At 57.0% G+C, this 27,362-nt stretch overlaps 1 protein-coding gene across 1 annotated transcript; it reads right to left on the bottom strand.

Annotated features, from left to right (window-relative positions):
- Positions 1 to 240: 240 nt before the first annotated feature.
- On the bottom strand, positions 241 to 27,362 carry HHIPL1 (HHIP like 1). Its single transcript, XM_043490156.1, has 9 exons — positions 27,004 to 27,362; positions 19,677 to 20,323; positions 16,216 to 16,359; positions 13,218 to 13,546; positions 12,613 to 12,739; positions 9,940 to 10,085; positions 6,751 to 6,832; positions 3,190 to 3,272; positions 241 to 1,641 (listed from the first exon to the last, which is right to left on the bottom strand). Exons 1-9 carry the CDS (start codon positions 27,283 to 27,285, stop codon positions 1,121 to 1,123), a joined length of 2,361 nt encoding a protein of 786 aa, XP_043346091.1. The 5' UTR covers positions 27,286 to 27,362; the 3' UTR covers positions 241 to 1,120.

Genomic DNA, 27,362 nt, shown 5'->3' with positions numbered 1-27,362 from the left:
ATATCCGTCCTCACTGCCCAGTGACCACCCCTCTTCTTCTCCTCCCTGCCCCCCCATCAGAGGCTGAGCCCAGCCACACTCATGCCCCTGGACAGGCCTGGCATGAGCCCAGGCTGTGGCCATCCATGGGCAAAGCAACTTCCAGCTGTGAGCAGGAGGGCAATAGCAGGCCAGGGGCCCCGTCTCCCACCCCACCCCCAGCTTCCAGGCCGGGGCGAGTCAGAGAAAAGAGGCGGGAAGGAGGGTTTGTAAACAGTCACGTTGTTGGCACAGCCCTGGGTGACAGAGCATCAGTAGTTTCGCTGGGTCCATAGCCTGGCCGGCCCCTGGAGTGGGGCCGGAGGAAGCAGAAGGTTCCCTGGGATTTCACTGAGGGGCTGGGGTGGGGGGTGGAGATGAGAGAGGTGGCCCTGGCACAGGCTTGAAAGTGGAGAGACCCGAAGCCTCACCAGCGACCGCAGTGCCTGGACTGGCTCGGCCCAGGAGGCTTCTCCCTGAAGTCACCTAGTGCCCCCTGCCTGCCCTCCCCAGGGCAGCCTGACTCCCATCGCCCACAGGTCACCCATCTGATGACTTCCCTTGTCCCCACTAGATGCCTTCAGGTTCTCCTCCACAACTCTGACTGCCAGGCCACTGGTCCACATCCTTTGGGTCGCATTTCTCAGGCCATGGTCCAGCTGGTCTGCGGGCCTTCCACTCCCTTCCCGAGCAGGGCAGTCCTGGTCCCCTCCCTCCATCCACCACCGGACCTCTGTTAATGCAGCCAGTGGTCAGGTCCACCCTTGAAGGGCAGCTGCCCTCGGTGCTCAGGGCTGTGCTCCTGGCCGGCTGCTTGAGATGCTTGGAGGTAAGATCACCTCCGCCCAGAACCAAGGCGCCCACAGGGACCACACCGACCCCCAGCACACACTCTGCCGCGTCCGGGTAGACGCAGGGGCAGAAACACACAGGGAACACGTGCGCACCGCACACGCCTCCCACGCATCCACAGGACAGCGTCGCAGATGGGTCACCCCAGGCACCCGCCCCACGTTCCGCTCCACCCTCGGACCCCGGCGCACGCACCAGGCGCGCGCCCTGGGTGGAGGGGCCTCCCGGGCTCCGGCCGGACGATGCTTGCCTACAGATCGGGGTCCTCGCGGCTGCACACGACGCCGGCGTCCTCCTGGTGCCCGCAGTTGTGTGAGCCCAGGCCGGCGTGCGCGCACTCCAGGAGGTTGCGCTCGCTGCCCGTGCAGCGCACGTCGTCCAGGAGGATGGGCAGCGTGCGGCCCTCACCGAATTCGGCGCGCTTGGTGGCCCGCGCCGCGTACCGGAAGCCCAGCTGGCGGCACACGACGGCCGCCGCCTTGGTGTCCCATGCGTCGTCGCACACGGTGCCCCAGCGTCCCCCCGCGAACACCTCCACGCGCCCGCGGCCCGGGCTCAGGCCTGCCGGCCGCACCAGGCGCACTGCGCCGTTCGAGGGCTCGGGGTCGGCTGTGCCGGGCCGTCCCCGCCGCCGCCCGCTGCCCCGACGGCGCCCGGGCCGCGGGGTGGGCCGTGCGGGCCGCGGGGTGGGCGCCGGCGGAGCGGCCGTGGGCCGGCTGCGGCGGGGAGCCTTGGTGGGCCGTGGGGTGCTCTCCGTCCTCCGGATGAACTCTGCACAGAGGAAGAGCGTGAGGTCAGAGGGACCCCGGCTGCCCCAGCCCACTTCAGGCCTCCACCCCGAAGGCAGACCCCAGAGAAAGATGTCCTGGTTCTGCCCTCTGCTCAGACCCTGAGAATGAGGTCCCCGACAGTGCTTCTGGGGTCAGGCTGACCCCACAGGTGCCAACCTGGAGCTGGGGCTAGGCGCTTCTCGGGTCATTCTGCAAACCCTGCTGCAGCCTTCACTGCCCAGGCCGCCTTCCCCCACCTCTGGACTCACCGTCCTCCCCACCCAGGCTCAACCGTCCTCCCCACCCTGCTCAACCCTCATCTGCTCCAGGCCTTTCCCAGCCTGCCCCCACCCCCTCCAGCTCCTCAGGGCTCTGGGTCCCGCACAACTTCTCCCATGGGGCCTGGGACACTAAATGACTTCTCTGTCTGCCCCAGCTGGGACAGGGCCTGGTCTGACTTCTCCTGTAGCCCCGGCATCCAGCACAGAGCCGGGACCTCACAGAAGAGCAGAAAACTGCCTCATGAGTGAGTGGAAAAGGGCCAAGGTTTGAAACCAAATGTGGCTAGAATTAACTCCCACCCCGAACACCCAGCTCCCCCCTTCCCCCAAAGTTCTCCACGTGGTGGGGCACCCCTTTTCAGGCCCAGGCACCCCCACCCGCCCTGCTGCCCAGTCTCCCCCTCTTCCTGCCCCCTCACCCCCAACTCCAGTCTGCCAACTGGAGACTTGCTGGGCACACTCAGCCCACTAAAGTATTTCCTTTGGCCCGCCGGGTGGTTTTTAAAATTATGAGCTGGTTGCCAATATTTTCAAATCAGGAGATTGTACAGTAACAACCCAAGAAGGCAGGGAGCATATCTGCTTGCTCAGCGTTAAAGCCCCAGATTGAAGCACATACATGTGCTGGATGGACGAAAGCATGCGTATCCTGCTTGACTTGAGAACTGGAAGGTCTGACTACACGGGGTCTGTCTCCGTTCCCACGTAGCTTGAGCCCAGTGGAACAGCCCCTCCTCGGGGCATACCCTCTTCAGAGGGCCCCAGATCCCACGGGCGGTCACTGTGGCCTTGCCTGGCCCCTCCGGAGGATTGGCACCCCTTCCCTCCCCACGAAGCTTGTCAGAAACAGAATCGGCTTAATAGCAGACCTGGCCCAATCGTCCCCTCCACCGGGTGCCCTTGCACCGAGAATAACTCTTTCCACTCTCGCTCAGATATAGATCTACCCCCTTTCTCTGTCCCCCCTAGAACTCTGAGTGAACCTTGCCTGGGACCCCCTATTTCTCCTTTTGTCACGGTGGTTCTGACCGCCTGCAGCGCCTCGGAGCCACTTACCGTGGCCTGGGACTGACACGCACCAGGGGAAGGGAGTCTCAGGAGTTCCGTGCCCTCCGAGCGTCTGCTGTGCCCCAGGCACAGTGCTGGGCACAGTGAGGGAGCCGAGGGAGGGCATCCAGACCCAGCTAGGAGCATGCACATCTGGGGGGCGGGGGTGGGCAAGTGTGGGCTGCAGAAGCCCCCTGTGTCTCCCGTTGGCAGGCACTTACTTTCTTTGGGCACGAAGTGGATGAGGCGGCTCCTGACCTTCACCCGGGAGGGCTGGATCTGACACTTGCCGGGTGGTGCCCGTCTGCCGACACACAGGACGTCATGAGTCACCCCAGCCCCCTGAGAGCTCACCCTGAGTGTGTCCCTCCGGTACCACCCACCCCCTGCAGCCACTCACGAAGGGGAAGGGCCGCCGTGCTTTCAGACCTGGGCAGGTGTGAATGGTAACAAGGGTGGCCATTTACGGAGCAGCACCCAGGTGGCTCAGTGGCAAAGAATCCGCCTACAATGCAGGAGACCTGGGTTCGATCCCTGGGTCAGGAAGATCCCCTGGAGAGGGGAAAAGCTACCCGCTCCAGTATACTGTATAGTCCATGGGGTCGCAAAGAGTCGGACACGACTGAGCGACTTTCACTTTCACTTTCACCCAGGTGGCTCAGTGGTAGAGAATCTGCCTGCCAATGCAGGAGACTCCGGAGACAGAGGTTTGATCCCTGGGTCTCCAGGGAAGATCCCCTGGAGAAGGAAATGGCAACTCACTCCAGTATTCTTGCCTGGAGAATCCCATGGATGGAGGAGTCTGGCGGGCTACGAGAGTCAGTCACAACAGCACACTCCTGCTGCACCAGCCTCCCAGGCCCCAAGAGCCCACCCCCAGGACAGGAACACCCCTGAACAGCCTGCCGAACACCCACTCAGGCCTTTGCCTGAAGTGCACGAGGGCCCCGGTGGCCACTTCTAACTCAGGGCATGAAGCCTCCTTGGGATGCGATCAAACGTCACGCTCCTCCTCCCCAGCCTGCTGGGTCTGACTTCTGTAACTGTCACTGCAGCCCCATCCCTGCATCTTACCCTGGCCCCCGTCCCCCACAGCCTTTGAGGAGGGTCTCTCTCTGCCCCTCTGGTTCTGAGATTTCTGGTGATGCCAAATCAAAGGGAAAGGTTAAGTCGATCTGAAGAATAAAGCCGGGCGGGGAGAGAGAGAGCCTCGGGGCTGGCGGCAGAGCTGAGGAAACTGGGGGCCTCGGAGCGCCAGGTTGGAGAGCGCTGGGAGAGAAAAGAGCCTGGGAAGGGTTGCCAGGGCTCTGAATTGGGTCTCCTTGGACATCTTGGAGGGGCACAAGGAAGGAATGGAATCCCATTTTAATGAGCTTCTGGCCGTTGATCTGTGAGTCTTTGAATGGGACCGACCCTATTCTGGGACCAGCCCACGTGGGTCCAAGACTTCAATGGGTCCCAGGAGCACGAGGGGAAAGCCCAAGGGCTGAGGCAGCCACGTGACCCCGGGCGGCTTTCAAACAGCCCCAGCAGAAGGGAGAAAGCGAGGGGGGACCTGGGCCACCCCCTGCCCCTGAGGCTGAAACACAGCCCGGTTCACATCCTTCTCCAAGCTGCAGAAAGGGTGGTTTTTCCGGCTGCTCTGAGCTCCAGATAATAGCCACACGCGTCAGACTGACCCAGCTGGTTTGTTCCTTAAGGAAATTATGTAAAAATTTTTTGTTTTGCCAAAGGGTAGGAGATGCACCCAGAAAAATCCCACAGTGGCTATGTTTGGGCAGAGGACCCCCACCCCACTCCCTCCACTTCCCATTTCTTCATTTTCCAAATATTCTGGTATGTGGCCCCTCTGCCATATGTTGTGGGTGCAAAAACTTACGTGGATTCCAAAAGAGCAAAGTGCAAGGGATGAGAAGGGTCAGAGGGTGCGGGAAAGGGGAGTCTAGCCTCTTGCCTGCTCCTCTGACCCATGAGACCTCGAGCAGAGATCCCTAAGCCTCAAGTCCCTCTGTTGTAAGCGGGTCGTGAGCCCAGGGAGCTGCAAGGGATGCGGGATCAATCCCTGGGTCGGGAATATCCCCTGGAGGAGGTGATAGCTACCCTTCCCAGGTGGCGCTAGTGGTAAAGAATCTTCCTGACAATGCAGGAGATGCAAGAGACACAGCTTTAGTCTGCGGGTCAGGAAGATCCCCTGGAGGAGGAAACGGCACCCAACTCCAGTATTCTTGCCTGAAAAATCCCATGGACAGAGGAGCCTGATGGGCTACAGCCCATGGGGTCACAAAGAGTCAGACACAACTGAAAAGACTGATCTTGCACGCATGAGCCCAGAAGGATGCTGTTCAGACTAAAGGAGTTGGTGGGTCTCAGGCAGTATCTGGCATGAATTAGGTGATATTTCCTTAGAGAAGCATTTTTCCCTTCCAAATTGGAAATAACCTAAATGTCCAAGGGATGGATAAGGCGGTCATGGCACAGTGACTCAACAGAAGATTATGCGGCCATCAAAAACGAGCCTTCCGAGGGTCATGTTGCAACATGGAAATGTTTATGCAAAATAAGGACAGACCTACAAAGAAAAATGCAAAGTTTGCATGTGTTCCTCCACAATGACAGCAATCCAAAGAGGGCCAGGACCTCAGAGGAGGGAAAGAAGCAAGCCCTTACGTTTTTCTTCATAGTTATGTCAATAACGAAGAGCTCTGTGCTTTCCACAAAACAGTGTGGTAAACGAGGAATGTCTGAGAGACGGTCATAGACCAGAGAATGCTAACGAGATATAGTAACTAAATACAACGTGGAATTCTGGATGGAATCCCAAAGCAAAGGACATGAGGGAAAAACCAGAGGAATCCTTTTTTTAAAAGTATGGCGGTGCCTGACTTTTTAAAAAGCATGGCATTTAATGAAGAGTAAAGCACCAGTATTGGTTCATTAACTGTGATAGCGTTAGTTGCTCAATTGTGTCCGACTCTTTGGGACCCCACTGATTGTAACCCACCAGGGTGCTCTGTGCATGGAATTCTCCAGGCAAGAATACTGGAGTGGGTTGCCATTTCCTTCCCCAGGGGATCTTCCTGACCAGGGAATTGAACCTGGTTCTCCTGCATTGCAGGAAGATTCTTTACCATCTGAGCCATCAGGGAAGTCCTTAATCATGACAAATGTATCATAATAATAGGGAATACTGAATGGTGGATATACGGGAAACTCTGTGCTATCGTGGCAACTTATCTGTAAAACAAACTGTTCTAAAATTTTAAAAAAGAATTTTTAAAAATGTGATGGTGGGGTCCACGGTTGTCAGTCCCCACTGGTACCTTTGGCACCTTTCTAAGGGTGGGAGCGTGCGTGCTAAGTTGCTCCAGCCCCACAGACTGTAGCCCTCCAGGCTACTCTGTCCATGGATTTTTCAGGCAATAATACTGGAGTGGGTTGCCATGCCCTCCTCCAGGGGAATCTTCCTGACCCAGGGATTGAACCTGCACTCTGGCATCTCCTGTGTTGGCAGGTGGGTTTTTTACCAATAGCGCCACCTATGAATACAGCTGGACTTTGAGGCTGGCAGATAGGTTCTGAATCTTAGATCTGCCCTTACCAGCAGTATGAGCTTAGCTAGTCACTTTCCCTCTCTGGGCCTCAGTTTTCTCTTCTGAAAAATGGGGGTGTTAATCACACCCACATTAGAATGTGATAGAGAGGGGAAATAAGGTAACGGAGGGGAGTGCTCCTGGCAGACAGAAGGAGCTCAGGCCCTCTGGGGGCGGGAGGCAGGTACTCACCTGGAAGGGTCGATCATCTTGTAGACCACCCCACGCGCCACAGTGGCACTCGGCACGCCTGTTGACATGAAGTACAGCTCCCCTTGAACGAGAAGCAAAGCAAACGGTGAGACGGCTGCCTGGAACACCATCCGGGCCAGCCCCACGCCCCCACCTCAGGCTCTGGGATGCACCCCAACCTCAGTGAGCCAGGAGGGGAGATGCTCAAGGTCAGTATACCTCTCCAGTCCCCAGAACGGGGAACTGAGGCTGCAAAAGGCATCCAGACGCATCCCGGGGTCTCTGCAGCACAGCCTCCTGGGGTGCTGGCCACTCTGTCTGCACCCACCCAGGCTCTGACCTCTGCCCATGCCTCCTTACTGGTGACCTCAGGGGCACCCCGGCCCCACCCCTGGTCCCTGCCTGGTCTCATGCCCAGCAGACACACCTCAGCATCATTGGGGGTCCACAACCCAGCTCCCCACCGACTGCTTACTGGTGACCAGCTTCCACATTCCCCCACGGGCTGCCTCGTAGGGCTGTTGTGAGGATAACAAGAGCATGGGGTACCTGCTCCATCAGTATGAACTATTACTGCCGTTGTTGTTATTGTCATTGGCACCCAGGGTCCAGGTCCCACCTGGCCCTTGGGGACAGGGCTCCGTCTCTCTCCACGGAGCAGCAGGCACCTCCCAGGCCAGTAGCAGGGGCAGAAGAGCACGAGCCTGGGAAGTCTCTGGTGTGAATCCCGGCCCCGGCACTTGCCCCACATGAGCTCTTGCAGCTCTGGGACAGCCCCCCTCAGCCTCAGTTGGTAGAGTGGAATTACGAGCACATGGACCCTGGATACTCTCAGGGGAATTGAGTTCTCTGCTCTCTCCTCACCGGTATCCCACCCCCAGCCCTTGCTGCCACAGGTACAAATGTCCAAGAAGTAGGTTTCATTATTCTCAATGTAGAGATGAGAAAATAGAGGCTCAGAGAGGTCAAGTGACTTGCCCAAAGTCACACAGCTGGTGAATGGTTAAGCAAGCCTTGAACTCAGAAACATCTGCTGCCCCCAAGCCCACACTGATGTAGGACACATAGTAGCTGGGAGGCCTAGACACAAGTCACTTGTGGCTCAATGTGATGGTTCAGCCATGCTAATACCTCCCATCCTTGTAAGAGGCAGCAAAGAGCTCTCCCAAGGATGGGGGCAGGGGTGGTTTCCCCAAGGAGAGGCTGAGACAGGCAGTGAGATGGGAGCTTGGAGGAAAGCATGACCCTGGTGACTGGTGCAGTCATGGAGGGCTGCATGATGGTGGTGTCTGAGAATCAAGACCCAGGAAACCTGGGAAAGTCTTGAAGGGGAAGGCAGTTGAGAGGTGACCTGTGTAACTAGGTGACCCAGCTGTCAGGGGAGCTGGGGGCTGGGGAGGGCAGGGTGCTGAGTGGTCAATGCCTTCTGACTCCTCCCTCCAGGGGCCCCAGCCCTACTTTGGTGGCAGTGGTGGGATAGAATAGGCCCACAAGGTGGATGCACTCTGTGGGAGGGAGCAGGGTCCCGGCAAGCTGGTCCCTGCTGGAGAGCCCACAGGCACAGCCGTGAACATGAGCTGTCACTTCAGGCTTTGGGCTGTTTTCTGGAAAGAGGCCCTTGGGAGCAGCCTGGCTCCTCCCTGGCTGGGCAGCCCTCCTTGAACCTACACTCCAGGCCCTGGAGGAACTCGGGGTCCCCGCACATGCTGCCCCCTTGGCCTGGATGCACTTCTTCATCGGCTGCCTTTGCCTGACAGAGCTCCAGCTTGAGACCCTGCTCCCGGAGGCCTGGGTGGGGGGGCGGTGGGGCAGGCCGTGTCCAGCGCCCCTCCCCCATCCCAATACTGGGCAGGAAAAGCCAGCCTCAGTTCCCCCATCTGTAAGGTGGCAGCACTTGACTGGGTGCACTGTAAGGCCCCATCCAGCCTTAATCTGGGGGAAGCCATGGCCCCCCAGCCCCGTGCACAGTCAGGGAGCCCTGATGGCACTGCCAAGCTCTGCCCAGGGCCACGCCGTCCTCCTCCTGGTCTCTGCGGTGTGGCCTGTCCCTGGAGGACACTGGGCCAGCAGAGGTCCTTGTTGTGCAATTTACAAGCATCAGAAGATCAAGCCGAGAGGCAGAGGCTGCAGGGAGCTGGGACAGTTTGCAGGCCTCAGCTCCCCGGCTCTCGATGCCTTCAGAGGCCGCCTGCCTGAGCTCACCAGCATGCTGTCTGTCGGCCTGTCTGTCTTTGAGGCCTCCTCCTGGCTGTCCGTCCCTTGGTGTCACTCAGAAGGGCCCCCTGGGCCTGCCTCTGGGTCTGGGCTCTGTGGGGAGGGGGCACCCGGAAAGGGCACCCCCCCCTTCCAAAACATGTTAACCCCCTACTGACCAAAAGAAAAGGCTTTCAAGGGCCCAGTGGGCTTGAGGAGGGCAGTGGGGGCTGGGGCTGCCCTTTTGAAAACTTAAATTCTGACGGGTGTCGGTTCAACAAAGGTTTCCCAGACTCAGGCCCGGGGGCTCTGGGCACTGGGCCCTGCAGGGGGACACCTCTCGAAAGGCCCTTGGGAGGGTGTTGCCTAGTAACCTGGCCAAGCATCCACCAGGCCCCACCGGGGGCCCCTCGGCTTTTGTCCAGGGACAATCTGGGGCCAAGGACAAAGGCGGGATCCAGCCCCCAGGGTCCTTCTTCCTCTCCCCTCCCCCTCTGCTCCTGGCAATGAAAACACAAGCGCCTGAACAGGGGACCCACTAACAGGCAAGAAAGCAGTGCCCTGCACTCTCCGAGGACAATGCGACTTCATCCATAGGCCCCAGTGCATTTGCCATCAGGAATCCAGGGTGCTAGGGGTCCCCAGGGAGGCACTCTCCCGCCACTTGCCTGCCTTTCCACCATCACACCCGTTCCTGGTCCCATAACCTCCCTGGACTCTTACCTGTGGGGTCACGTGATCCCTCCCAGTAACTCTGCTCATGGTGGGAGTAGGGGGCCACTGCTCCCACTTTCCAGATGAGGAAGTGGAAGCTCAGACAGGTAAGAACTGACACCCAGACAAGGCTCAAGACCTCTGAACATGTCACCCTCCAGCCTGAAGGTGACTCAGGCCTGAGATGCCATCCCGGGAATCCCAGGCCAAAAGGACCCCGGAAGCGGGGAGGTCAGTCCCAGGTAGGGGCAGCCCGGATGCAAAGGCCTCAGGAGCGCTCACCAGCCTCATCCTCGGCAAAGGAGATAATGTGTGGATAGTAGTTGTTGATGAGGCCTGGGAATGCGCAGGTCTGGCCACGGCCCATGCAGATCTCGCTGTACCGCCACTGGCCTGTCTCCAGGTTCTCCCGGAGGGACATCAGACGCCTGCAAAGGAGGATGGGCTGAGGGGTCCTGCCTGGCAGGGTGCCTGGGGGAAGCCCACCCACCAACCCATCCATCCACTCATCTGTTAGCCATGCAACCAGGACTGCACATAATATGCAGGGTCCAGTGCAAAATAAGCGTGCAAGGACCCTTGTTCAAAATGTACTAAAAGTTTCAAGATAGTGACGGCAGATCGTTAAACCGAGCGTGGACCCTTCTGAGCACGTCTGTGTAAGCGCACAGATCGCACATCCAGGAAGCCTGCCCTGAGTGCTGTCTTTACTGAGCACACCTGCTATTGGGTCAGCCGAAAAGTTTGTTTGGGTGTTTCTGTTAGATGTTACGGGAAAGCCCAAACAAACTGTTTGGCCAACCCAATACACAGCAGGAGAAGCCTGTGTGCTTAGTCTGTGTGACCCCGTGGACTGTAGCCCACCAGGCTCTCCTCTGTTCATGGGATTCTCCAGGCAAGAATACTGCAGTGGGTTGTCATGCCCTTCTCCATGGGATCTTCCCAATCCAGGGATCCACATTGCAGGCGGATACTTTACTGTTGAGCTGCCAGGGAAACCCAGGAGAAGCATGTGGGTGAACAAGACTGACTTGGTTTCAGCCTTCTCTGTTCAGTTCCAACCACTGACCAGCAGGAGGCAGTCAGGAGCTGGCTTCCGGTTCAAAGCCTCCGAGGCTGCATAGACTTGGGTGCTGCCTCCACTTGGGAGCATGAAATGGAGAATCTGGGGGTTTTTTTGTTTTTTGTTTTTGATGTGGACCATTTTTAAAGTAGTCATTGGATTTGTTATGGTATTGCTTCTGTTGTTTATGTTTTGGTGTTTCGGGGCCGCAAGGCACATGGGATCTCAGCTCCCCACCAGGGATGAATCCATGCCCCCTGCAGCTGAAGGCAAAGTCATGACCACTGGACCGCGAGGGAATTCCCGAAGTGGAGAATTTGGCATCTTCAGAATATGCTGATTTTATTGCTTCTCGGCCTTTTAGCTAAGATCAAGTGCAGAATATGCTGATTTTGTCCCTACTCCCTTCTACACTTGTCAGTCATCTACGGATACTTTCAGGCCCTGCTTAGTTGTCCCCTCCTCCTAGAAGCCCTCCTGACTGCTCCTGTGCTGGGCTTCCCCAGACAGCATGGGCTGTCTGAGGCCAGACTCGAGTGGACCAAGTGAGACTCACACCTGGCTTGGGTGTGAGGTGTTCTTCAACTTTGTTGCTCTAGCCCTGGCATGAAGCCTGACCCAGTAGCGGAGCTTGGGAAGTGCCAGCAAAATTCACTGAACTTCTGTGTTCAGAAACACAGTGGCTTGGGCATTCCTGGGGTGGGGGTGGGGGGTGTAGCAGAAGAGTAAAAGGAGAATTGGGGTAAAAAAGAGAGGTTTCATCTAGACCCATTTTTCAGATGGGATAACTGAGTCCAGAGGGACACTCTCCAAGCTGGGAGAAGGACCCAGCCCAGGTCAAGGTTTTCTGTCAGCTCTGGCTATAGACAAATGGCCACAAACCCACCCCAGTTCAGCAGCCTGCAAGAAGTAAGAATTCTGCCAGCCTCAGGCTTCCTTATTTCCTCTCTGAACAGAGACCCTGTTCAACTGCCCTTACGTGGAGAGGCTAGAGTGCAAATACTTAAGAACTGGTGATCCAGTGGTTAGGATTCCACACTTCTACTACAGGGGACCTGGTTCTGATCCCTGGTTGGGGAAATAAGATTCTTCAAGCTGCATGGTGCAACCAAAAAAAAAAAAAAAATTCATTTCACATGAGGCTGGGAAGGTCCTGAGATCACCAGCAGATCCTTCCATTTTATTCATAAAACAAAACAATAACAAAACAAGCAGAAATTGGGCATGTTCTAGATTCTAAGTGCTGTATATGTATGAACAGGACTCAAATAAGCTTAGTAAGCAGGTACTATTATCATTTTGCAGATGAGGAAATTAAAGCTCAGAGAGGTGAAGCAGCTGGCTCAAGGTCACACAGCTAATAAGCGCGCCAGGCTTCGGACACAGGTCGTCTCAGCTATACTTGAAAACATCATGCCAGGTGTGTGGCTTCCCTGGGCCTCTCTGGGCCTCAGTTTTCCCCTCTGTACAATGGGAGAAACAGGTGTCATGAGGCTCTGTAAGCTCCCCTGGGGAAAGAGTCTGACCCATGTCAGACTTGGGAGGTGTGGTCTGCAACCCCCTCTGAAACCTGTTTGGGATGTGATTTATCCCACCCCCCTTTCCCCGCAACACACCCACCCCCACTCTGGGGGCTCAGTGGGTGGAGGCAGCATGGCCACAGAGCATGGGAATCGGGCAGCAAGGCTCCACGGGGCCCAGCGGGCAGACCTCAGCTGGAGCCCCGGGTGCCCTCTCTCCTGCAAGGTGACCTCTCTGGCCCATTGGCAAGCAGCGACAGGTCCTGGCTTCCAGGAGACGGATGACCCAGAGCCGTCAAAGGTGGTGTTCGGGTTCCCCGACCTTTCACCTCTGCGGTCCCTGACCCTCAGAACTGCTGTCCGGTCCCTTACCCGCTCATGAAGTCTCCAAAAACGTAGAGGCCGTTCAGGTTGGGGTACTCGCAGCCCCGGTACACGTAGCCCCCAGTCACCGACTTGCCCAGTTTGTGCGGGTAGGCGAAAATCGGCAGCGTGTCATCTGCAGAGGAGACGCTGGGTGAGCCTGCCGGGGGTCCCGCCGAGGCTCCGTGGGTGGTCCTGAGTCCTGCCGGACCAGGGGGCGGGAGGGCCCCAGGAGGGTCGGAGATGGGGCCCCAGAGAGTCAACGAGAAAGGGTGATGCTTAAAGTTTGTAAGGTGGGGAGAGGGCAAGGGTTTGCCAGGCAGGAAGTGATTTGGGGAGGGCGGCGGGGGAGCCATTCCGGAGGGAAGAGCAGGCTAGGGAAGTCCGGGTGGGCGCGCGGCTGGCTACAGAAGGAGGCACAGACGCGCATCCCGGTGTGGGGGGGGGGGCGGGATGGGGCGGGTTGTACCGGGATTGGGGGTCTTCAATGGTGCGGGGCGGTAGGTGAGGTTGGGGGGCCACCGAGGGAGGCGTGGGCGCACAGCCGTGGAGTGGGGGGTGGCAGATCTGGGGAGAGGGGTCCCCGGGGGCGCGGAGCGGGCGGGGGCGGTCACCGAGGGAGGCGTTGGCGCACAGCTTGCGGTCGTAGCACTCGTAGCCCTCGCGGGCGCGCCAGCCGTAGTTGCGGCCGCGCTCCACCAGGTCCACCTCCTCGAACTTGTTCTGGCCCACGTCGCCGCAGAAGAGGCGCCCGCGGCCCGCGCCCGTCGCCGGGTCGCCGCGGTCGAAGGAGCAGCGCCACATGTTGCGTACCCCGAAGGCGTAGACCTCCGGCCGCGCGGCGGGGTCGCCCACAAACGGGTTGTCCGGCGGGATGCGGTAGAGCGGGCCGCGCTCGTTGCGGTCCACGTCGATGCGCAGCACCTTGCCCAGCAGTGCCGATCTGCGGGAGAAAGCACCGACTGGGGCGGGGCTGGGGGTAGGGGGCCTGGAGCCCAAGGCCGCCCCAGGTGCAAGGCAAGCCTATGGGGCCAGAGACCCCAAGTTCAAGTCCTCAGCAGCCATGCACCGGCTGGGTAACCCCAATCATTCATTTGACATTATCAGACACCTTACCAGGCTCCATCCTAAGCGTTTGACTTACATACCATCTGTTGCTTTGTTTCATCCTCACAACAAATCTTTTAGGTTGTTGTTGTTTAGTCACTAAGTCATGTCCAACTCTTTCAACTCTCTGGACTGTAGCCTGCCAGGCTCCTCTGTCCATGGGATTTCCCAGGCAAGAATACTGGAGTGGGTTGCCATTTCCTTCTCCAGGGGATCTTCCTGACCCAGGGATCGAACCCTCCATCTCCTGCACTGGCAGGCAGGTTCTTTACCCACTGAGCCACCAGGGAAGCCCCAGTCTTTTAGGTAAGTGGGTGCTGTTGTGATCGCCATTTATTTCACAGACGGGGCAGCTGAGCTCAGAGAGGCCATAGAGCAACCCTAGTTGCCTCACCCCTCATAAACCCTAGGGCTGAGATCCAGCCGAGGTAGCCTGGCTGCAGAAACTCAAGCTCTTCACTGCACTTTCTGACCTCCCCAGGCCTTGGGGTTCTCTGCTGTAACATTAGATGGTCCCTCTCTTTCCTTGCAGGACTGTGCTCCCGGGTGAAAATGATACTAGAAAGATGATGCCTATTTACAGCTTACTTTCAGCACCTATCACAGCAACAGGCATGCAGTAGGTGCTCATTAAGTGTTTGGAGAGTGAATGAATGAATAACTGCAATCAAAATCAAGTGCACCTTTCCAGAGTACAAGGGAGGGCAGGGAGAGAAGGCAGCAGATGTTAGCAGGAAACGGGAGGTGGGGTTCTTGCCTTCTCTCTCACACGCGCCCAGGGCCATCGCAGCATGTCAGAGGGCCAAACAGGCCTCCAAAACGGTTCAGTTCACCCCACACTCTACACACACCATCCTGAACCCAGGCTCTGAGGGGGAACAACCTGCCAGTCCCCCAGGCAGCTCTGGACAGGAAGTGAGGTCCCTTCAGGTGCCCGGCAACATCGGCTTCCGGGGCCTGGGAGCGAGACCTCAGCACATTCCCTCCAGAGCCAGGTGGAACAGGGCGCTGAGGCAGCCCGGACCTCCACGCAGCCGCTGGGGTGAGCGGCTTCTTGGTCTCATTGATTGCAGGACAAAAGCGACACATGATGGAGTCTGTGACGTCCTTGAAGATGTGCAGCGTGGAACACACCCTCTTCATCTGTGACTTTTTTTTACAGTATTTATTCATTTCTTTGGTTGTGTCTGGTCTTAGTTGAGGCATGTGGGATCTTTAGTTTGGGCGTGGGAACTCTTGGTTGTGGCATGTGGGATCTAATTCCTTGATCAAGGATTGAACTGCACTGGGTTCCCCACTGGACCACCAGGGAAGTCCCTTCATCTGTGATTTTTTGATGCACTTACTTACTGCAAGGTTTTCGCCTAGCATCTGGGTGCACTCCCTTTGGGCTGCTTTTTAAGGCAGGACTGGCTGGTCTGCCCATTTGATGCAACTGTGTACCCCACATTCTCACAGAGCATCAACACCCAAGCATTTCCGCCATCATTAAAGACACCACACAAGTGTCCTCTTTCATGATGATAAAATGCTCTCCCCCACCCCAGTAGCTGCCCCACAGTTAATCCCCTACTGTGGACTTCTAGGTCCTGCTCCAGAGAGTTCCTCTGACACTCTCCAGCCTGCTCCACACCAAGCTACAGATTACTCCCCAGAGCCCACACACCACGCTCCAGGCTTTGATATGTAAGTGGGCAAAACTCATAGCAGCAAAATAATGTTTTAAGTCTTGTCCAATTATCCACAAATCCTTAATTTCTATTTTCTCAACTTCATCTCTAAATACATCCCAAACATGAGAAAGCTGCAGTGGTTCTTACGCTGTCACATATGAAAGCTCAAGTCACAAACTGGGAACACTTTAATTACTGTAATCAACATCATATGCGCTGTTTTTACTCTTTGGGCTGAGGAAGGTTTTGTGATTTTGGCTGAGAGAATGGAGGAGGTTGCCCTGAGACTCCTGGGCATCCTTATCTATGCACTTGAGACTATGTGTGTGTGTGTGTGTGTGTGTGTGTAAGGAAGGGAATGGTGGCAGGCCATCTTCTCAAGTCCAGAAATGAAGAACTGAGAGCAAGACTCTGCTTCAATTTTGGGGTCATCTCGGGTGACCCTTGGGGTAGAAAACCCACATGCCCATCCATACAGCCCTGCTCCAGCCAGCTCACACTTCCTGTTTGGTCTGGGAAGCACCCCTTTCCTTCCTCTGGCTTCAGCAGTGCTGGGCGGACTTCAGAGAAAAATCTCATCTTCCCAGAGGCTCTGTGATGCCGCCTTTCAGGTACCCATCACCTTTATGCCTCATGACAAGCTTCCCCATGGAGATGATCATTATTCCTTTCTAACTGATAAAAGGAAGGCACTGGGTCCCCAGCTGGTTGGCTGCAGGCTGAGCTGGGACCCAAAGCCATTTCTATTGCCCTAGTTTCGTGGCTGAGGAAGTCATTCCCCCTCCAGGAGAGTACATAAACCAACCCACCCACCAACCAAATCAGAACATACTTGTTTTGGGCATTTCCAAACTTCCCAAAGGGGTCTCCGGCCATCCCGCCATCTCCAGTAAAGATGTAGAGGTACCCATCATCCCCGAAGAGCAGCTGGCCTCCATTATGATTCGAGGCTGGTTCTTCGATTTCCAGGATTATCCTAAGAGAAGATAAGCCATCCCACACACAAAGAAAATGTCAGTCAGAAACACAAAACAAGATCACAGCAATAAAACCTTCTCTCTTAGATGCCGTTTCGTAGTTGGACTTTCCATATCCTCTACAGGAGGTGATTCTTTTTTTTTTTTTTTTAGGAGGTGATTCCTATAAGGATCTGGCAGGTTAGGAAGGGATAATTCACTTCACTGTGCCAATGAGATCCAAGAGGCTCAGAGAGGTTGAGCAACTTGCCCAAGGTCACACAGCCCATAGACAGCAGAGCTGGGACAGGAACTCAGGACTTCTGGTTCCGGTCTAGTGCTTTTTCCACTGCTCCCCCACAACTAGCCCCTGCCTGTTATGATCAAGTGAAACCATTGACCCAATCACTAGCACTACTGGTTTCTTCATCATCATAGCTCCCCACACACCAGCCACTTAAGCTGAGCACTTCTGACACAGTCCCTCATTTGTTATGGTTGCAACTTCTAGAGGCGGGCTGGATGGTGTGGCCTGTGCTCAGCTCCACACTCATTTCTCAGTGACCTCCTTTACTGCCAGGGAATCTTCCACCACACTGCCAGTCAGCTAGCTTCCAGTTAGGGCTTGCCAGGAGAGGGTGGCAGGCAAGGGGAAGGGAGGAGCCACATGTCCCTGGTTTCTGGCGCTGCCTCCGGAAGCAATGGTTGCAGGAAGGGCGACAGCACCTGGTGAATGTGGACGCCTGGCGTTCTGCCCAGACATCTGGGTACCAGGAGGGGCGAAACCCAGCAGCACCAAGACCTTTTTGCCTTGTGTTCCCCTCGCTTCTCACAAGAACTCATCTCTAGGGAACTTGACCCTCTCCTTTTCCTTCTCCAGCCCTCCCAGTACCTTTGTAGCCAACTCCCTGTATTAAATTCCCTTTGACCAAAATGCTTAGGCTAGTTTAGGTTTTCCAGGATTGGTGACTGACTGGCCAATCCTTTATTAATGCAGATAGGAAACCTGAGATACAGAAATGTCAGGTACCTTGACCCCAGGACTTTCGACCTTCAGAGCCAAGACCAGAAGCCTTTCTATTGTGAGACCAACACACATGACATGGGAACCACACACAATCCCCAAACCGGGTCCTCCACGGAAAGGACAGCCCGGACTGTTGGACATCCCTCTCCCATTGGGATCCTAGCCCTGAGAACAGAGACTGACAGCTGACTCAGGCAAGAATGACCGCTCATTCCTGGCTCTGCCTTGAGCCAGCCACGCCTACTTCCTCCCCTGCAAGAGTCAGGTCCTAGGCTTGAACTGTGAGGTCCCCAGAGGACCCTTGCTGAACCCTAATTCTGAAATATGTTCATCTGTATATTTTGTGTTCCACCTTCAGTCTTCATCAGGAATCCATTTTTTAAAGTCACCATTGAAGTCACATCCATTCTGTCCCTCTGTCTTCCCTCTGTGAGATTCACATGACAAACCTGGCCTCTCTTGGAGAATCAGTTGTGTGGCTTCATATATGATAACGAGAATTATGCTTTCCATTTTTGTCTTGGCTGCCAGGAAGCTCACAGGCAAAATCTATTAATACATTAGATTCTCACATTAGCCAGTTTGATTCCTTCTTTTTATACTTTCAGTGTCAAGAGTTTACAATTTTATCAAACACATGATGTGCTATTATTTGCTTATTTGCCCTCAGATCAGCCCTGGTCCTCCCCTTACCTGCTCTCTGCTTCAGAGGGCCAGCTCCTACAAACTACACTTCCCATGCTCCTTAGCTAACTGGCCTCCAGCTAGGTTCAGCCAAGGAAAGCATTGGCAGGAGACTGGAGTTGGGGGGGAGAAAGTGAAAGTGTTAGTCGCTCAATCATGTCTGACTCCTTGCGACTCCATGGACTGTAGCCCGCCAGGCTCCTGTCCATGGACTTCTCCAGGCAAGAATAGGAGAGTGGGGTGCCATTCCCTTCTCCAGGGGATCTTCCCAACCCAGGGATGGGAACCCTGGTCTCCTGAATTGCAGGCAGATACTTTACCAGCTCCTACAAATTACATTTCCCATGCTCCTCAGCTAACTGGCCTCCAGCTAGGTTCAGCCAAGGAAAGCAGGAGATGGGTGGGGGAGGATTCAGGGGTACTTCTTCCTCCCCCCTCTCTCTCGGCTTCAGGCAGTGTCTTGGCAGTAGCTGCACCTCTTCCCTGGCTCCAGCTGCCCCCACCCAGGCCCACCATGGTTCCAGCTCCTACCCAGCGGCCCCAGCTGAGGGGCTCCAGGATCCCTGCCTCTCGCAGTCCAAGAGGTGAAGTCAGCTCCCTTCAGTTGCTGAACTCGGGGCTGCCTCCCTTCTCCCCCGCCTCCCCCCTCTTCTCATTCATCATTTCCAACAGCTGAGGAACTAATTCCCAGTATCAAATTCTGCCTATTTGAATTACCTGGCACGGGACGTATTTTCCTATCGGAGACAGATTATGTATGCCCTTCACGCCAGGCTAGGTCAAAAATTGTTCGTGGCTCAGTCGTGTGTGACTCTTTGTGACCTGGTGGACTGCAGTACCCCCCCCCCCCGCCGCCCCCCCCCCCCGCCCCAGGCTCCTTTGTCCATGGAATTCTTCCAGGCAAGAATACTTCTCCAGGGGATCTTCCCACCCCAGGCATCAAACCAGGGTCTCCTGCGTGGCAGGCAGATTCTTTACTGTCTGAGCCACCATGGAAGCCTGTGTATATCATGTGCATATTAAGCCCTGTCATACCTGTTTTGAAAACAGTTGGAGCATAACTAATACCCAAAGAGCAGGCTGGGTATTGGGAGGAGCAGAAGCCTGGAGGCAAAGAACGGATAAACCTGCAGTTGGGAGGGTGGGAAGGAGCAATTTGCCTGGGGGTGGAGTGTGGAGGTGACAGGTGGGAGGTGGGGGCCAGCCAGGTGAGAATGGCCCCTCCGGGCCAGAGCTGGGCGGGTGGGAGCAGTGGATTGGGCCTGGGAGGGAAGCAGACAGATCAGAGTTCCAGCTCTGACACTTCCTAGCTGTGTGACCTAGCAGTCCCTTCACCTCTCTGAGCCTCCACTTCCTCATCTGTAAAATGGGGCTGTATGAGAACCAAATGAAAGGAACCATCTAAAGTACCTGATCCAGGAGCTGGACTCAAGTCCCCGTGATGTATGTTTGGCAACTGCCCCTCCCCTGAACTCCTAGGGGACTCAGCCCCCTTACTAGGTGTGACAGTCAAAATATTTCACACCCCTCGGGGCGCAGCGCAGATCCAATGGACCACTGCTGGTGCGCTGCCTTGCCGGATCTCAGCCCCGCCCCCTCCCGGCCTGGGCTCCCGGGGAGAACCACCTCTCCGAGTCGTGGTCCACAGCGTTGACGTCATCCTCCGAGACCCTGAACTCGCTGATGCGGATCCACTCGTCGAAGCCGACGCCCACCGAGTAGTAGACGTAGAGCTTGCCGTTGTGCCGGAAGCTGGGGTGGAAGGCGAGGCCCAGGAAGCCCCGCTCATCGCCCTCCCAGGGCGAGGTGAGCACCGCGCGGCTGATGTTCAGGAAGGGCTTCTCCAGCCGCGAGCGGTCGGGCAGGTAGACCCACACCAGCCCCAGCTGCTCGGCCACGAAGAAGCGGTGGGTGCCGTCCCGGGCATGGACCATGGCCACGGGGTTGCGCAGCCCGTTGGCCACCTCCTCCAGGCACAGCTGCAGGCAGCCCTCGGCGTCGGCCACCACGCGGCCCAGGTTGGAGTTGAGGTTCTCGTTGACCAGCAGGCGCGGGAAGCAGTAGTCGGTGTCGTCCAGGGACAGCGAGCGGCACAGCTTGGCGCGGTTGCCCTCCAGCGCCCAGAGCTCGCGGTCCGGAGACAGGTGCCGGAAGAGGCCCCGGCACGTCTGCCACATGTCCAGGCAGTAGTCCTCGCAGAGCCCGGGCACCGTCCGCAGGGGCGTGGACGGGTCCTCCGCGTCGTAGAGGTGGGCCGCGTAGGGCGAGCATTCCTACGGAGACAGGCACGCGCAGGGGTGCTCTGGTGTGGGCTCACCAGCCATGTGACCACGGGCGGTTCACCCCATCTCCTAGAGCCTCAGTCTGCTGATCTGTAAAATGGGAAGACGCCATCTGTCTGTTCCACCCACTGTCTCGACTACAGCGCCAGCTCCAGGGGGCCTACATCTCCTCACCTTCCTCCTTTCTCTTACCTTGATGCTTCTGTTAGAATAACCACACTATGCTCCTGCTACTAACAACATCAGGAGCTACTCTTAAGCACCTATTGTCTGCCAGAAAGGATCAGAGGCATTTTAATACATTTTTTCTTTTATTTATTAAAAAAAAAAAAATATATATATGTATTTGGCTGCACCGGGTCTTAGTTTTGGCCCTCAAGATCTTCAGTTGTAGTAGTGATCAGGCTTCCCTGGTGGCTCAGATGGTAAAGAATCTGCCTGCAATGCAGGAGACCAGGGTTTGATCCCTGGGTCAGGAAGATCCCCTGGAGAAGGAAATGGCTACCCACTCCAGTACTATTGCCTGGAGAATTCCATGGACAGAAGAGCCTGGCGGGTTATAGACCATGGGGTCCCAAAGAGTTGGACACGACTGAGTGACTAACACATGTGAACTTTTAGTTGCAGCATGTGGGATCCAATTCCCTCACCAGGGATCGAACCTGTGGCCTTCTGCATTGGGAGTGCAGAGTCTTACCTACTGGATCACCAGGGAAGTTCCACTTTCTCTTTTAATATGCTGCCTCCACCCTATACCTCCATGATTCACTCCACTTTTTTTTTAGATTCCTACTCAAGGGGCACCTCCAGGGAGGTCTTCACTGACCACCCCGTCCATCACCCCCATTTCCTCCTGGCTTCTGTTTTGGCTTAAAACAGAAAACCATAAAAAACCAAACATTGTAACGTTCCCTGATAATATAATAAAAATCAATGGGTTTACATGTTTATTGTCTGCCTTCCGCAGAACCTAAATTCCACGAGGGCAGGAATTTTGCCTGCGTTGGTCCCTGTCGTAACCCAGAGCCTGAGATGGTGTCTGGCATATAGGAGGCCCACGGTGAATACCTAGGCACCATGCTGGACACTGATTCACCCTGAGCAGCCCTGTGTGGGAGTAAGTGCTCCTCCCTCCATCGTTTAATCCCCACAAGAGCCCACGACGGGGCGCTCCCTCCTGCACATGGGGAGACCGAGGTGTGGGTTCCCCAGTGTCACTCAGTACCATTCGGTAAGCATGGAGGATGTGGGTTTGGTCTCAGGTGGACTCCATCCCCCCAGCACCAGGGAGGTGACGCGTGTATACATGTGAGTACCTTGATTACACTCCTGCCCCCACGTCCCCCTGGCCACCAGGACCCGCTTCCTCCTTCCCTCTGACCTTGGGTTCGGCCCCTCCAGGCGGGGCCCTGAGCCTGTCCCCTGCGGCCAGACCAGATTCTCTGTGAGATGAATCAGATCCGCTCCTCCCCTGCTCCCCCTCCCCTCCAGCACCTCTTCAGACCCTCTTGACCTCGCTGGCCCCTTTTCCGGCTCTGCTGGGCTGTGACTCCACCGGGAAATATCCAACAGCTATGGCTCCCCCCTCCGCCGCCCCCTGGGGGCTTCCCCATTGATGAGACACTTGGGACCCCACTCAGCACCTTCGTGGGCAGAATCTGGAATGTGGAGGAGTTAAGGCCTGATGTGGCAAACCTTGGGCCCCTGGGAGCAGGAAGCTGATGGAGAAATTGTTCTGTTTTCCTCTGGGCTCACCCCCGCCCCTCCCTGGGCCACGTCTGATCTGCCATCTATATGGTTTCTTGGACCCGTGGTCTTGCCAGCTCAAGCATCAGTCACATTTGGCAACAGCCAACTTGCAACTGCATCCTTGATGGGTCTCCTTCTGCCCCTGGTCACTCCTGCTGGCAGGGTCCACTCACCCTAAGAAGGAGAAAAACCCATGAACTATGGCCCAGGTTCTGCTCTCTGAGAACCCACGTGGAGACAAACAACGTGACCAGGCCTCTCCCAGCTTCGAGATCCAGAACCCACCATTTGAGAGCTGAAAGCCCCCTCCCAACCACCACCCCCCAACCCAGAGCAAAGGTCTCACCACTCCAGGCTCTCTAAGGCCGTCTCTCAGCTAGAGCCTCTGACGGAGCCTATTTAATTGTGTCTGTGTCTGACAGCCCCCACCCTCCATCCCCCACCCCACCATTAGCTCACCAGGCCAGGGCCTGTGGGTCTGACTCAGCCCCAGGCCCCCGGAAGCCTCCAGGGATGCTCGTCCCCCAGTAGGGGAGGCACAGACAGGCCCACGCGGCCCGCTCCCAGGCAGGGCCCGGCTGGGCTCCCACCGGAGGCCCCCAGGGGCCGTGGGTGGCAGGCTGCCCTCTTGGCTGGGTTCTCAGGCTCCTGGCCAGAGGCCACACCCTCCTTTTACACGATTGTGGCTTTTGGCCACGCCGTTGGCCTGTCCTCCTGGCCTGTCTCCTGCTACCGTGGGGCTGAGGGCCACTGGGTGACGCGCTTGTGGTCTGGTGAGCACCGTCTTGGGCCCAGACGGGGAGGCCGTGTTCCATGTGTTCCAGACGGCCCGGCCCTGGCCTGTGTGCGTGCCCCCTCTCTCACATTGCCCCTGGAGGCCCCGTGAGTCCCGCCAGCAGCTGTGTGTGAACCAGGGAGGGTCTGTGTGCACACACAGCTCATTTCTGCTTTGCGAGGTAGGGTCATGGTGATTCCTACTATATACGAGAAGCTGAGGCGTCAAGAAGGCCACAGGCCAAGAAGTGGCCAAGCCACAGCTCAGACCCGGATCTCAGGACACCCAGACCAGGGCTCTTTTCAGATTACTCAACGGAATTTCATTCAACAATGTTTACTGCCTTCAGACTCCGTGCCAGGCACTGTCCTCGGCTCCAGAGACAGTGGGCAGCAGAACAGACTTCTGCAAGCCAATCTGAGTGCCCTCCACGCACCAGAACCCAACCCACAGGACTTCCCTGGTGGTCCAGTGGCTAAGACTCCACACTTCCAATTCAGGGGGCCCAGGTTCCATCCCTGGTCAGGAAACTATATCCCACATGCGACAACTGACATCTCACGCCACAACTAAAATTCCTGTGTGCCACAACTAAGAGCTGGCACAGCCAAATAAATAAACAGCAAACAAAAAAAAGCAGCTGGCCTCAGAGTGGTCAGTGGGGGGAGGCAGCAGAAAACTCATGGAAAACCAACCCAGTATCACATTGCTTAGCTGTCTGAGCCTTTCAGCACAGGGACAAACAGCCTGCCCACATTACTGCCCAAGGTTGCCTCTGTGCGGTTGCTGACACTCATGACCCACGGCCCAGAGTCCCAAAGGCTTCTTATGTCCATCGTGTCATCTACTCTTTAGGAAGACTGAGTCTTTTTTTTTTTTTTCTGGTTGTGCCACGTAGCTAGTTCCTTGACCAGGGATCAAACTCTCAGCAGTGAAATCACAGAGCCCTAACCACTGGACCACCAGAGAATTCCCCAGGAAGACTGAGTCTTTGTAGACAGTATTCACTTGTAGGACATTCCCTCCTTGCCCACTTTTGCATCTGGCAAACTCCTATGCATGCCTCAAAGCCCAACTCAGTAGCCTTCTCTTACACCTCTGTCCCCTGACTCCCCCGGCCCTTGTGGATGCTCCTACCCCTCTCCATCCACATCTCAGACACAACATTCACCTAAATGTAGTTCTGTAGCTTGCAGCGGGAGCTCTCTGTTTCTGCTGTCACCTCCCCATTGTTCAGGTGGTCTGCTTGACTAGGACTTAGTTATCTCTTTTTGTGTCTGTCCACCCGCTAGGCTGTGGGACCCTTCAGGGCAGGGATCCCAGGGCCCAGCACACGGCGAGACTTCAAGAAGGCAGGCAATATGGCAAAGTGATTGAGAGAGGGGTTCTGGAGTCAGAGCACACGGGAGACTAAATCTACCATTCCCTGAGCGACCTCGGGCAAGTTTCTTAACCTATCTGTGCCTATGTCCCCATCTATAAAAGGGAAAAAAATTTCCAAGAGAAATAAACTGAAGCACAGAATTATTGGGAGAAATAAACTGAAGTGATACATGTGTTTTCTGAGTAAGGGCTCAAACAATATGGACGATTCAGAGGCAGCTCAGTGTTCCCTCCTCCAGGAAGGCTTCCCTGACTTTTTCAGGGCAAGCTCTGCCTCCATGGTGACCTGTGGGGAGCCTTTGGCCCATTCTGATAAGTGTCTCTGTGTCTCCTGAATTGAACAAGGAGACTTTTGAGAACTGGGTTTGTGACTGGCCAACTGCCCCTGGGCCCAGCACCCCGCACAGGGCCAACTCCTGACAGGCTCCGAAGCACTCTCTGCCCAGGGGCTGCGCTTGCAGAGCGTGTTGTGCACAGACTTCTATCAGAAACCAGACTTTGATGACATGGGGTACTTAGAGGCCATCACGGTCACATGGAAGTTTGTTGCATGGACTGGCTCTAATCAACCTGGAACCTGAGCTACCACATGTCACAAGCTCTCTCTTCTCCTTCCTACGACATCAGACGGACCAGGGCAAAGCCTCAGGAAAGGGTCTGAAGGGGCTGGGAGGAACTACTGCCCTCTGGCTAGGTAGCCCTCATGGGCATCTGGAGGAGTCGTGGGTGTCAGATGGGCGCACGTTCTGGGGGGACTGTGGGCACAGGCATGGTTTCATGGTCTCTTTCGCCATCAGAGTCCAGGCAGATGTGAGTGCCTGAATTCCATCACTGACTGAAACTTGTAAACAAGGCACCTCGGCCCCCTCCCCTGGTGGAAATCAGGAGGTGCTGAGTCCAGACACCGCCTTGCTTGCTGGGAACACTGTCCCCAGTCCAGCGCTCTCCCTCCCTCCCACGAGGCCCTCCAGGGAAACCATGATCCAGCCCCCGCTGCACTCTCCAAGCTCGCTCCAGACATGAGGTCACTCCCAAGACGCCCAGGGTGAGATGCTAGCAGCCATTCTACCACAGCTTGCTCAAGGCCAGGCCGTGCTGGGACGGCTCCCAAGGACAGAGGGGAGCCTCCTACCAGGGGGAGGGTAGCGGGACTGGCCCTTCCCTTCTTCCTTCGCAGACCTGCCTACCTTCAGTGCCCTGCTGAGCCTGGAACATAGTAAATGCTCAATTAAAGCAAAAAGGCAAAAAAAACACGGCATGGATGCATGAACTCTTTCACGTGACTGACACGCAAAGATCACAGAATCTGATCCTCCAGGGCCCCCAGATTGGCAAGGGAGGTGGGCGCTTGATCGCACCATTCTTGCTCCCCTGAGATGCCCAGTGCGGGGGCTCGGGGGAGTCCACCAGTAGAGAGAGCCCTCCCAGCCCCTCTTATTTCTTGCTGAGATGACGGCTCACTCACATGGGCAGTGAGTGTGGGCCACGCATCACCATGGCCACTTCCGGGTTGTATGATCACCAGGCCAGTCCCTGCCTCTCCGGGCCTTCCCTGAGTCAGCCTCTGGGCCCCCCTCCATCCCCGCTTGGGGCTGGGTGGCCACCGGGGACCAAGGAGGCTCTAGAGAAATCCAGGCAGAATGGCTCACTGAGCTCTGAGTGTGTGTCATTCAGTCTTCATGGCAAGCGGGGGTGGGGTGGGGGGAGGGCGGGGAAACTTAGACCTCCCCCAGTGTAAACATGATGCAACTGAAGTGCAGTGATGACCTGTCCGGGGTTGCAAGGCCGGGAAGTGGCAGAGCCAGGATCAGACCCTAGCACGTCTGAATCCAAGCCAGCGCCGGGTGGCCCCGCTCCTCCCACCAGCACCTGCCCCTGACGGCAGAAGGCTGGGACTCTGTGCTGGTAGACAGGACCCCTCCACCCACGGGTCCTCTCACTGCCCGGGGCTGGGCCAGGGCCAGCCTTTGGACTTCTCAGCCTTGACCCATTACCCACCAGGGGTTGGGGTCATCAGGCACTCTGGAGTCAGGAAAACGAACAACTGAGGCACAATCTGGTGTGAGGAGAAGCCCGGGTTCAGCCTTCAGAGGGGGGATGGGGGCCAAGAGGCTTCACCAAAGGGATGTCTTGGGTGGTCTCCGAGGATGAGAGAGCTCACGTTGGGTGGAAGCACCATCCCAGGGAGAGGGCACAGCACGAACCTAGGGGGTCTGGAACCGCCTGGCACAGCTCACTACCGGGGTCACCCAGGATAGGAGACCCAGGGCGTGTCAGGGTCCCACAATACGGAGGGGCCCTCAGACTGCTCCTTCAGGTTGGGGGGAATGGCCCTCATTGGGAGCAGGGTCCCTCACACCCCTCGACAAACCCAAGCCCAGCGCGACGATCATGCCCTCTGCAGGGGTCGGTGGGCGCCCAAATCTCCCCGGGGGCAACGCAAGGGAGCTCGGAGCAGGACAAAAGCTTCCCATCCTGGATCTTGGACAAGGGCAGGGCTCTCCGGGGCCGGGGCACTGGGGACATCTTTAGGCGGTGCCAGGGCAGAAGAGCCCCCCAGACTCGGAGGGAGTAATGATTTCATCAGGTGGAGAAACCGAGACCCAGAGAAAACCTAAGTCACAAAGTTAGTGATGGCAAAGCCCACACAGAAGCCCGATGCCCAGTCTCGATCCTCCTCGCCTAGTAGGGTTGCCACCGCCGCCACCCTCGCATCTGGGACCGAGGCCCCGGGCGCGCGCCCTCCCGCCGCGCGCCCGCTCACCTGGCAGAGCAGGTCGAGCGCGTAGCCGGCGCACTCGGCCCACATCGCGGCGTCCACGCGCGCCGCCACGGCCCCGAAGCGCCGGGCCAGCGCCGCGTCCTGCTCGGGAGTGCAGCAGCCGAAGGCCGAGTACTGCGCGCAGAAGCGCAGCGGCTGCGGCGGCCGGAAGGGCGGCCTGAAGTCCAGGCACTGCGGGTGCGCCGCGGCCCCGAGCGCCCGGAGCGCCAGCAGCGCCAGCAGCGTCCCGGCCCCGGCCCCGGCCCCGGCCCGCCGGCCCGCCATGCCGCCGCCCCGCTCCGCCCCGGCCCGGCCGGCGGAGGAAGAGGCGGAGGGAGGCACCCCCGGCCCAGTGCGGCCCG

The sequence above is a fragment of the Cervus canadensis genome, chromosome 17 (genome assembly GCF_019320065.1).
Source record: "Cervus canadensis isolate Bull #8, Minnesota chromosome 17, ASM1932006v1, whole genome shotgun sequence".
Taxonomy (NCBI): domain Eukaryota; kingdom Metazoa; phylum Chordata; class Mammalia; order Artiodactyla; family Cervidae; genus Cervus; species Cervus canadensis.
This window is presented reverse-complemented; position numbering and strand designations above follow the sequence as displayed.

Excerpts from the sequence above, each read along its gene's own strand:
- HHIPL1 (XM_043490156.1), bottom strand. The coding sequence starts at position 27,285 with ATGGCGGGCCGGCGGGCCGGGGCCGGGGCCGGGGCCGGGACGCTGCTG. Across the intron at positions 16,360-19,676 it reads GTGGACCACGACTCGGAGAG|GATAATCCTGGAAATCGAAG; the intron begins GTGGTTCTCCCC and ends ATCTTCTCTTAG. Across the intron at positions 12,740-13,217 it reads GTGCGCCAACGCCTCCCTCG|ATGACACGCTGCCGATTTTC; the intron begins GTGACCGCCCCC and ends TCTCCTCTGCAG.